This window comes from Arvicola amphibius, chromosome 8 (genome assembly GCF_903992535.2).
Source record: "Arvicola amphibius chromosome 8, mArvAmp1.2, whole genome shotgun sequence".
NCBI lineage: Eukaryota > Metazoa > Chordata > Mammalia > Rodentia > Cricetidae > Arvicola > Arvicola amphibius.
In genome coordinates this window covers 120,547,109-120,559,766 of record NC_052054.1, presented here as the reverse complement: position 1 = coordinate 120,559,766, position 12,658 = coordinate 120,547,109, and the positions used below count along the sequence as shown (strand labels likewise).

At 39.0% G+C, this 12,658-nt stretch overlaps 1 protein-coding gene across 1 annotated transcript in view; it reads left to right on the top strand.

Moving 5' to 3' along the window:
- The window catches only part of Vwc2l (von Willebrand factor C domain containing 2 like), a 139,589-nt gene extending 136,837 nt beyond the window's left edge, over nucleotides 1-2,752 (top strand). Inside the window, exon 3 of the mRNA XM_038341101.1 lies at nucleotides 2,604-2,752. Within this exon, the coding sequence (XP_038197029.1) occupies nucleotides 2,604-2,752 (149 nt within the window). The remainder of the gene's footprint in view (nucleotides 1-2,603) is intronic.
- The last annotated feature ends 9,906 nt before the right edge of the window (nucleotides 2,753-12,658 follow it).

Here is a 12,658-nt window from a genome sequence, read left to right as displayed (position 1 = left end):
ACCAGAGTGCAGAATTTGGTAAAATGCCTCTGGCCATCAGATAGACACCTGAACACTGACTACATTCCCAAGCGCTGTGACTTTGGCCAGTCTTGGCACATGCAAAAGATCTTTCATTTTTTTGTTCAATCCATCAGCATAATTAATATTTCTTAGGCTGAAAGTGCAGCAAACTCTAAGTGATCTTAAGAAATAACAGATAGAGGTTAATCAAATGCATGCCTATCACAGCATGCTACCAACACAGGCAGAAAGAAGAAACTACAAAAACAGAACTTTAGTAAAATATCCCTTCCAGATATAAATGACTCGCAAGGCGACTCTTCTTACATTCCATCTGCTTTCTGTTGTTGTAGCAGTGAGCTTTTCCAGCGCTCTGAGAGAGAGCAGCACATCTATGAGTGTACGTGCGCACACACACACACACACGAGAGAAAAAAAGACAGAGTGCGTTATGTTTCTTCCATTACATTTCCAAATCCTCTAAAGAAACTGTGAGGATTCCTCCTAGGTAATAGTCTGCCTGTTGCTTGCACATCTTTGTATTTGAAACCATAATTTTAAAACAAAATGTTTTTTTCTCCTTTCGAAAAAGCTAAAATATATGCTTAGAATGAAAGTTTTGGTTGTGTGTAGGGCACGGTGGGGGAGGAGGAGGTGACACAGGGACCAAGCATTAGTCTTCTGGGCTGTTTCCAGGCAGACAGTGTTGGCCAAGTCTAGTGCTGTTTCTGAAGCTACTTGGACCCCTACAAGACCCTGTCTGGCCTAAAATTGGTTGAACTGGCAGGCGTCTGTCAGGAGACAGCTCTGAACAGTAAGCATGAGAGATGAAGCAATATAAAGTTCTCCAAAGACCCCTCAGATCTAGGTTCAGAAGTAACTCATGGTTTGGTGTTGAATTGCCCCCACACAACTGTAGATACACAAGTAATAAAGTCTATCAACTAATTCTTTAAACCCTCAGATATATTTAATGTTGTGATTGTGAAATAATCAACACTTGAAGATAGCCAAGAATTTATCATAGAATCAGAAAAAGAAAAGTTCTCATGGGTGCAGGCAGGAAATCAAGAGTTACTTATTACCGGATTGAGCTGATCTATCACCCAGCCTTGACAATCCCCATGTTCAGGAATGGATGCCTTGTAGCAGAGTGAGAGAAAGGCATTTGCACACAGTGTTGCTTGATTATACACGGTGAGAAGTTCTAAAACAAAGGGGCTCAAAGCCAAAGCATGCTAGTTGGTCCTTAACAAATATGCACTTTAACTCAGCAGCTATAATTTTTGCAAAAGGAAGCCTCCACTAACAAACTGGCACTACAAATAGCCTCTGATTTCATTTGTTTGGCAGTAAAGAAAGTCTTATAAATTCTAAAAAACTTGAGAAGGTGAAAACAAGCCATTGATAGTGACATGTTACCAGATTGCCATATAGTTAGTGATTATGGCAAGTTGCCAAAACTGATGGCTTAACAAATCGTTACTGGACACAACCCAGCATCCCTTTCTTTACCCAAATATGTTCTTCATAGACTTAAAACCAAATAGCTCCTAAAAGCCAATAATTTTGTACTATCCCTCTGAAATCCACTATGGGAAGCCATTTTTTTAAAATAGAGTTTCGACTTAAGAAATAATTCTGTGGGATATTAGCATCCCTATATGAGAAGGACTAAAAATAATATAAGAATGTTTCATTAATACACACACACACACACACACACACACACACACACACTGCTCATCCATCTAGCAAAAGCAGGAATCATCTGCTACATAGCTTTGTGAAACTTGAAAAATTAAAATAAAATTCCTGTTGACTTTCAAAAGCCAACCATTTCGGTCACCCCTTTTTTAAAAAATGGAGAAAAAGATAGCCAGCAGATTAAAGGAGCTCCATTTATAAAAAATCAAATGAACCTCTAACAGAGCTTGTTTAGGGACATGAATAAATCATCCATCCATGAATTATTCATTGTTATCAAGAAACAAACTGGGGATTCCAGGAACCAGGCAGTATCTGGTGAGTGAACAAGTTCATCTCACACCCTCCACAGAAAGGGAGAGGACCCCTGCCATGGGTACTGTCATGTGAGACCGACCATGCCAATTCTCCGTTCATGAGACATTTTGTCACCTTTACACCCAAGGACAAAGCAAATAAAGTCTATTCCACAATGGGCTCAGTAAGTAGACAATAATCAGGGTTTTCCCCAACCCTGTCTCTCTCTCTCTCTCTCTCTCTCTCTCTCTCTCTCTCTCTCTCTCTCTCTCTCTCTCTCTCTCTCTCTCTCTCTTTCTCTCTCTCTCTCTCTCTCACTCTTGCTTGCTCTCTCTTGCTCTCACTCTTATTCTTGCTCCATCTCTCTGTCTCACTTTAATATACACAGGAAATATGAGATGTTTGCTATAGATCACGGGGTTGACTCTGACTTGACTCTGAGGGGGTTGACCAGAAAACTCCTTGATAACAAGCTTTTGGCTCAGTCTGACCTCATTAACAGATGGGGTGGGCTTATTCTTGGGAAAGAAAAGGAGAGGGTGGAGGGGAGGCTCCCAGATTTAATGCACTAACCCATGCATGTGTGTGTGTTCCAGGTCCAAACTGCTTTGCCGGAACTACAATAATTCCAGCTGGCATTGAAGTGAAAGTGGACGACTGTAACATCTGTCATTGTCACAACGGGGACTGGTGGAAACCCGCTCAGTGTTCGAAGCGCGAATGCCAAGGCAAGCAGCCTCTGTAGGGCAAATTTCTGAACAGTTACCAGTTCTAGGAAGGGATGCTATGGTTTCTACACGGCACATGTTTAATACTCAACAAATTGAGCAAACAAACTCCTGCCAGCTACAACAGGGTCACCAGCAAAACCTTCTGGAGTTGACAAAGGTGACTATTTTACGAAGAGGAAGTTTCTCTCTCTTTCTCTTGCTATATAAAATATACATAGCATATAGCTATCTAAACCACTTTTGTAATTACCAATGCTTGATGGTGACTTGACAACCAAGATTTTCTGTGACACTAAAGAAAACCACCATGGACAGGCTCCCTCCCAGATGACGCCTGTGACCTGCCAGTTCATGTCCCTTGATTTACTCCATTTTTACTCTGCTGTGCATACTACACTTTTCTCTTGTGTATTTTCTACCTTTGGAATCTAAAGGGGTCAGGATTGACTGTGCAGTAAAGTTTTGTGTTACATTAGAGTGTTTGATAAAGAAACATTTCGGGGAGGTATCCTTCTAGAGGGGGACAATGTAAGTGTCCAAGCCATGCTTCTCTTGGGGGCAGTTATCATGTCTGTAGGCTAAGAAACAAAATAGCAAACTGGGTGCTCTGCAGACTGAGGTGAGAAACGACTATTCTGTCCAATATGTTGGGGCTCACTGTTGATTCATACCAACCACACATTTCATACATAAAACTTTGAAACTGCCAATCAGAAACAAGTAGATGAAAAACACCATGAGTTGACTGGAGAACCCAAAGAGACAAGTATTTAAAGCTGTGGTATATAATCACCAGACTTCTTCATGATGCCAGCTTTGAGTTTGGTTTATAATTAAATACACCACAAAGCCCATCTTGTCACCAGGCAATATAAATACCAGAACCAGGGTGAGTAGCCCCACTGTGAATTAATCTTTCTAAACACTTCTAACTTTCAAGTTCCAAATTGGCTGAAAGGCAGCCCTATACAGCAGTTTTTATGGTTCAGGACTGTGTTTACCATGTTGCAGTAACAACCACTCAGCCCTAAATCTAAACTCCAGATTCAGGACACTCTTTCCACCGTAAGTGCTGATGTAAATTAGAGATTAGGGTAGAGTGAGTCTTGCACAATACAATTTCATTAGTTGAACATTTTTAATGTATATATTAGATAATTAACTATTAAAATGAACTCTTGAAGAGTCTCAAGGTTGCCCTGGTAATGCTGCTAGTATAACAATGGAAAAAAACAATAATAAAAGAAATACACAGGGTATCTGATGCCACTTTCAGTCAAGCGCAAAATTCACAGTTCTGAGACCACGTGACCCAGTCATTTATTCCCACTTTCCATCCTAAAACCCGTGGTGCAGATCTAATAGGGAAATTTCAAAGTTTTCTTCATATCCAGTTTTCTTTCCTCTTCCTGTTTCTGCTCCCAAACCAAGTCTGGTTTGTGTGGCTTCTGTGGAGAGACACATTACACAGAAAGATGTCTCAATCTCAGTGTGGAGGCACTGAGCCCTTCAGATCACACACAAACAGCAACCCCAGGGTCAACCCCTGGTCACGTGGCTCTTCTAAGAGCCACTCTCTGGACATCAGTTTCTATAATCTCATAAATTAGCTTTCTCACCTAAAGTTGTCGGCCTCTCCTCCCTGGAAGCACCACCCGTCATCAAGAAAGAGCTGTCATTTCCAAAATGAATGTGATGACAAGACAGACCTGACACTTTTACACACACACTGTGCTTGTGTTGTGATACAAATAACCATCCCAGCACCATCCAAGGAAGAATATCCGGCTGCCTTCCTTTAGAACACCAATTTGCTGCAAGGTTGGTGCCTTTCAGTTGCCACTGTGGATACATCATAGAGACAGCCATGAATCATTCATGAGCAATTCTGCATGATTTATGCCTGCACTCAAAAGCAAAGGCACTGCACACTTCAGCCTGTGTCTAGACAGAGTTGTACTGTACAGCTTTCTTTGCCCTGAGGTTGCCTATTGACAGTCCCCAAAATCCACATTATTGAGAGGAAATACTAGTATTATTATCAATAATACTATTAGTATTATTAATGACAGAAATAGATCTAAAACTGAAAACTAATAAAGCCATGTAGCATAGACCCTAATTGATTATTAAGGAGTTATTATGTCCTTGTGAGAAACAAAGAATGTGAAACTTGGAAGCCAAGGTATAAAAATGTTGCATCAAAGTCTAAGACCACTGATACCCACCGCAAGGATTCGGTGGGATAGATTGTAACAACGCTGAGATTCTTCTTCAGAGTTCCCTGCTGGCAGTCCTTCAATGGCCTCTATTACACACTTGAGAAGGGGGTTCTCATCACTGCTCATGTTGGGCCTGGTTTCTTTTGTCTGTTTGCTTTATTCTTTTGTTTCTTTCTATTTCACTACAGTATTTCCTAATACTCCCAATCACCAATGCTTTCTGTCTTTTAGAGAGGGACAAGCCTATACTGTGACAGAATTTCTCATAAACTGATAGGCATTTAACAACTTCCTTCTAGCCAGGTGACTGAGATATTCTTCCCGAATCTCTGCACATCAGAGTTCTTCTCGTCTCATCGTTTTGTTGTTGCCCTTGTTGTTACTTCTTTTGAAGGCTTTGATTGCAACCACATAGTCACCTCTGTGTTATCCTATCTCTTCTGCCTTCTGGTCTCCGCTTGACATCCAGCTATGTTTGAACAAGGGATCAGCATCTGATGTGTCAGCTGATGCCTGTTGAACTGATTCAGCTTCTAAAATCTTTGGAAAATGGTGTGCCTGAATACTAGTAAGAGAGAGGGGGGGGACACTAAATACTAAACTGTTAAAAGGGGGGGATTCTAGCAACAATATTTGATGTGTAAAAGAATATATTATTAAAAAATTATTTTGTTAAATATAAAGTGTGTTACCCAGTGAACATTGTTTGTGGTATGTTTTCCTTCCCCAGTTTCTCTTCTCTCCACTCCTTCAATGACAAACTCACGATGGCATCTGTCATCCGACAGCACATATGCCACTGCAGCTGTTGCCAAATAGAATTAAGCTTTAACTCTAGTATGTGCCTGAGTGCATTTTCGTTTTTCAAAATATGATGCAAGGCTGATTTTGGGGGGAATCACAAAAAGAGGCTCAAATAAACTGCCAGTGAGAGTATTTTACATGGTAGGGTGCAATCCTTCCCTTCCTCCCCACCCATATGCAGCGCTACAGTGTTCGAATATTCAGGCGTGCCAAGCACAATGCTGGGCTCAGAGGCCACAGCACTCTTTTCAGTCTCCATAACAAACCTGCGAGGAGGGAATCCTGCCTGTGTTCTAACTACTGAGAAAATAAGAATGTAAAGAGACTAATGTTTTATCTAACATCATGCTGGGAGAAGGGGCTGTGCAGAAATTTATTATGAAATTTTTTAAACAGAAAAATAGCATGAGTGTCCTTTACTTCCTCATTGTCCTGATAAAGTATTACTAGGATTTTGCAGAATAGTTTACTATCTTCCATCCATAGTATCAATCATGAATACATTCATCTCTGAAACAAAATAATTATCTCATTTTTAAAAAGGCAGTATTTCTTGCAAAACTGTGTTATTATATTTTTAAAAATCTAACAAAATTAGTAGTAACCTTATAACTCCCCAAAATTCAGTCCATATTCAAAACTCTTAGACTTTCTTAAATATGAGAAGAAAGTTTATTTATATAATCCAAAATGACTTTTGGATTGGTATTTGTTTGGTATATCTCTTAAATCTAAAATATAGATTTGAACTTTGCCAATCATAGCTAAAATCTCTGAGAAGACTCCTAGGTTTGTTGCTATTTGAAAATTTTTACTGAGAATATTATTCTTTTAAAGTCCATATTCAACCTCCAACTCTCCAATTGACTTACAATAAGCAACGAAGAGCCAGACCCACTGTTGCTTGTACTAGTACCCAGGTACATACCTTTGTCTTTTTTGTACACAAACTCTACTTGGGAAGTAATAAGGAACTCTTATGGTCACAATCCTTGAGACAAAAACACGGCCTAATAGAAAGTTATGTGAACAATATTTTATAGTTAGCATCAGTTTCTCTATTACTGAAGAATGGGGGAAATATTCACTAAGAAAACATCAGCATGGTGTACCTAAGCACATAAGGACACACTTGCATCACACCAATATTTTCATAAAACAAAATTAGACTTTCTTGCATTTAAATTCCCATACATTGTTTTCTTACTCCCTCTGTCCTCAAAATTTCATAGAGTCAACACCCTGGAAGCATGGGAGAGAACTATGAAGCACAGTACAAATCTGATGCGTTGATTGTATTTAAAGTTTTGTGTTGAGAATAGCACTCTTCTAAAATGCAGTATTTTCACAATTTTGAAAGGCAAAATGTATCTCTGAGACACCAACTCGCCTGTGTTTTCTGACCACATTTTTAATATGCATGGTATTAACATCCAAATTGTCCTGCCTGGTATAAACAGCTGAATGTCCCTGATCAACCTTCTGCACCAAGAAGGCAGACTATTCATTAGGTAAGAGCTGAATAAGTTAAATTGGGAAAGGGGAAGACAGCACAGTGGGTAAAGTGTTGGTCACATAAGCAGGAAACCTAGGTTCAGATCCCTAACAACCATGTCAAGAAGTAGTCATGGCAGTCTGTGGATAAGGACATGAAAATAGGAGTCTCTCTGATTCATCTAACTTGAGGGTGAACAGAAGCAATGAAAAAGAGGAAAACAGTAAGGAAGACACCTGACGTTGACTTACAGCCTAGACCAGCACATGGTCCTAAACACAGTGCATGCACCCATAAACCTACATGCAGTCTGTCACCACTCTCCTCAGACAATGAATCCCTGGGAATTTCTACCGCTGGGTTTTAAAGGCTTAATTCTCTTTCTATTATAAATATTGCCAGTGGTGGCCATGACATGACTTTCCCTTTGACTTTTCAAAATGTTGAGCTCATCAATCTTTCCATTCCAGATGCTAAATACTCCCCACACTCCCTTTACAAACAAGTTTCTGAGTAGGCCTAATTTCAAACAGCTACACTACTACATTTAATTTTAAATTGAAAAGTTTTCCAATAAAAGACAACTTTCTTCAAATAAATGAACATATATGGTAGCACAGATTGGAGAAACTAGAATATAAAATTCATTTACCATTATATCAGTTTTTCGGCGTATCAAACACCATATTGGCTGCCATACATAAGACAATGACTTGCATTTATTGTTTCAAGCATACTCTTAGTTATAATGAAATTATCACCATTTTGCAGACTATAATACAGAGAACAGAGAATATTTTGGTTTCCTAGGGTTACGTGCCTAGGCAGAATTATCTTCACATAGGATTAAAAGCACTGAATAGAAGAATAACATAAAGTAGTTTAAATTAAAACCTAGAATGTCTTATCATAGACCAGCCACCATTGCTGGGGGAGTTAGAAAACAGATAGACAAAGTGATGCTAGATTTGAATATTTAATCTCACTTATGATTTGGTTATATATTTAGAGAAACAATATTGTCAAACAGAAAACAATGAATGATATATTTTGAAGGTGAGTCATATACTAAGAGATGCATCTGGGATAAAATTCCAATTGTCAAGATCTAGAAAAAAATTGAACTTGCTTTTTATTGACATTATGGAGTATTTATAATAAATCATAAGGCTGCACAACCATATTACTATCTTAAACATTTGGAACAGCAGATTGAAGAGTGAATTGGAGACTAGCGAGAGGTGGGAACACTACTGGGAGACCATTACAAATGCCCAGAAAAGCGGTAACAAAAATTTGATCTAGTATGAGTGAGATTCAAACCCAGCCGCTGGTACAACAGCTCTCCCTAGGGATCATAGGGGAGTCTAGAGTGAAAGCAGTCTCATTGCTGGCTCTTGGGATTATAAGGATGTTGTTACCGATAACAGCAATCAACAATGTGAAACCTATGAAAGCAAGGAAAGCTTGGAGTGGCACCTGATCTCAATTTGGGACACTACTAAAGTTACATATTAGATCTTCAGGATCAACTACGTGTGTGTGTGTGTGTGTGTGTGTGTGTGTGTGTGTGTATCCCAGACACCACACCTGTTTGCCAACTTACTTTCATCTTGTCCTGAGAAATTGGAACTTGATTAGCCAGACTTCAACACTGATCAGATGGTGTTTTTATATATTGATCTTGAGGGAAAAAAGTCTGTATTTGAAAGGTGAGGAGAAAACAATTCTTTCACTAGTGTTTTACAAACACTAATCTCATACTAAACTGTATCTGCGTACTGTGAAACAATGGGTCTCTAGCATTTGCCCTCACACATTGCCTCTAGAATACCAAAGCAAAGGTTGGCTCTTTGTTTTCCACATTGTTGTTTAGCAAGATTCCTGAAATTTGAAAAAGAAAATTGTTAAATACCTTTTGTGGCCATCTGTTTTTGTTTTTCCATGGATAATATAAATATATTTATTTATATAGGAATAAATGGGTACTTATGTCCGAAGAAGAACTTTTAATTTGAGGTCTCCAAGTTGCCTAACATGCACATACACACAGGTGCGTGCGCACACACACACACACACACACACACACACACCAGCATCATCACCACCACACACATATGTACATATATGACTTTTGTTGTGGTGGTTGTTGTCTCATTTCCTACTAAATTAATCACAACATTGGGTCAGTCAGAGCCGTTAACTGCATTTCTCATTTAGACCTTTCAGAAAGGCAGCTGCAAATGCAATTTAATTTGTTGACCCCTGATCAATAGCAATTAATAGCGTCTCTTTAATCTTGTTGAAAGGCCTATCTCTGACTGCCACCATCTCAAGGGATAGGTATCCAAGTATGCAGGTTGGTTAGCTTTTAGCTCCCCTCAACCACATACTTTTCTGGTGATCGTGTCCCTTGCAGAAGTTACTGTTTACTGTATATTTTCAGTCACCACGCCAAAGTTCCTCTAGGCTTTGTTTTAAAGCTTCTCCCCTGCAAGTTCATGGTTTAAATATTAAAGACCTGTACTACTGAGAAAAAAAAAACAGAAAATACTTTTTAACCCAGAAGAATTGACATAACTTTTTAAATTTAAAATATTAATAAAATTGTTGCTTGTGTTTCCTAGGACTTGATGTTAGAGTGTAAGCAGGACAAATGGTGCAGTTTAGTCTTTTTCTCTTATTTGTCAGAGGAACTAGAAAGTTATCCCTTTGTTCCATAGTATCTACTTTCCGGAAGAAAAGTAGATACTATGGTTGAACTGAGTGGCAGATCGTCTTCCTACTCTCAAGGAGAGCCTGCTGTAGCAAAGCCAACAAGGCAAACTTGTAGTAGCAGAGGGAAGTGCCCTGCTCTTATTGTGGACAGGAACAACCATAATATATTGGCCCAGACATGCGGAAAGGCATTCTGGGAGATGGAACTTGCTGTTTGAGCTTTAAAAGAATACACCAGCAGCTAAAGAATGAAGAAAGTAGTCAGTGTCCTCTTGCAATTTGTAAGGGGGAGTTTCTGCTAACATAGCTCAGAACATGTAACTGTTCCATTTTGCTAATAATGAAATCTATTTAAATCAGTGACCATGTGCCTGGCACAAAGCCAGGGCCTTGAAACAAATCAAAGGAGGAAAAGTGGGCCACTTGTATACTGGGCAAGTATATATTGTGTGTCTTGTCGATCAGCTGTCTTCTCCATAGTCAGTTCACTGACCAGTGAGATTCCCTCTCTTCTGCTTTCCTCAGATGACAAGTGCACTGCATTTTCCAGAATTTGCCTGTGCATCTCTGTAGCTTACAGTGACTTTCCTTCAGTGGGACTTTTCACTGGTCTCATCAACAGGCCTTCTATACAGTACCCAACTGTGGGGTGCAAGATGGAAGAAACCTATTGAAGCATCAGTAAGCAATCAAGAGCTATGTTAAAATTTGAGGCTACCTTTTAAATGTATGTAAACAATAGCAGGATGGTTACTTGCTCTGCAAACTCACAAGATTACTTTTAAACCTAATGGCCAATATATTTCTTATATTATAGTTTCACAAGAGAGTAATAAAAATATGCTAGGCAGTATCTTATACATAACTTCTGAGGTTAAATGGTTATGTAAATAAGAAATATACAATCTATAAATTGTAAATATAAGATGGTTTTGGTACATATTTGCATATAGGATATATTTGTATTTGTACAAATAGTAAAATCTTATATATAATTGTAAAAAGCTATAAATATCGTGGTAGACTGATGGTTGTGTCATTAAGATCGAGAACTTTCTGTTTCCACCTGTGTTCTATTCTCTCTTATGCCTAGAGTTTGCAGGCTCCTCTAGGTAACAGTAATTCTTACCTCATCTCTGTTTTGTTGTGAAGCATATCATTAGTTCTGTTTTTCACAGATTTAATATCCCATCCCTAATCATTTGTATTTCCTGTGGTCCCACGATTTCAGAGGGAGGCAGAGAACATGAGCAATGAAGGGCTACAGAGAGGATGAGAGCCAAGCTGTTGGGGAGTCTAAAAACACTACAGTGACAATGAATATATATATATATATATATATATATATTCATTGTCACTGCTGTGTTTATATATATATATATATATATATATATATGAATGAAAAAGGCATTTCTTATTAAATGTGCAAACTGCTAAGCATATGGTTGGGAGATTTTGTTTGTTTGCTTTCTGTTGGGCATATCTTGCCTCTTCATTTTCAACCAGATAAATATTTCCACTTGAGAGGCCTTCTTGGCACTCACCTAGTCTATATGCTGTCTGCCATGGCCTTGCAGGGTGGGTACCATTCCCCATTCCCATGAGATGGTCATTTCCCTGGACATCCAGATGTGCAATAGGGTACTCTCACACAGATGGAATAGAATCCTCTCCGAGCCACTTCCTTTGTTTATGAAGGCATTTGTGTATCCTGTTGGTTGGGCTGACAGTAACTTTCAGATCCCCAGAGATCCCTGAAATGTTCCAGGAGCCTCTCAACACTCAATTGCATGTTTGCTCAGTGTGAACACTCAATTGCATGTTTGCTCAGTGTGAACACTCAATTGCATGTTTGCTCAGTGTGACACGCACTCTGCTGCCAGGAATGTTAACTTTAATTGCTTGCCTTTGCTTTAGATCTCTACCTGCACCCTTGAGTTCATGAGTTACTGAGTACAAAGCCTACTATGGAAATATATAGAAGGTAAAGAGGCCCCTGTGCTACTTATAAGTAAGAAAACAGTCACCCAGGGTCCCATCTCCCTCTCCCATTCCTCCAGTAAATTGCTTTTAGCCATAGTCAGACTACCGACTACCGAGTCTCTAGAATTAGAACTCAGTGACACTCTTAGAGGAAAATCATGATCAGGTGTTCATTTATCATAAAACATTCTGGATTCAAGTTGTCTTCCAATGAACTGGGAGACCTACCTCCACAGTAGCAACACTGCAAGATGATGTATTTGTAAAACCACAATGTTAAAAATGAGGCAGTACAAAGAATTATGATATTTCACACCACCAATGTAGCATGCAATGATACATTTTGCTCTTTGCACTCTACAAATAAAACCAGGGCATACATCTGTAATTGCATGTCCTGCCCCATTGATTTTCTCTTTCAGAAGAAAAGCCAGTTATCAAACTCATGTGCCTATTGAAAGAATGTCAACTCAGAAAAACACTCTTTGTTTGCGATGTAATCTTTATTTCATTGCGTGTAAACCCACAGTATATAGGTTGTTGACTAGCACCATACTGTTTCTTTCAGTGCTTATCGAGAGACATAAAAGGATATCTTAGAACTGCATCATGTTTGCACTGAAATATGGTTAGACACATGCTCTCTAGGAGCTGACAAGACTGCTCAGTGCTTAAGAGAAGTTGCCGTGCAACCATGA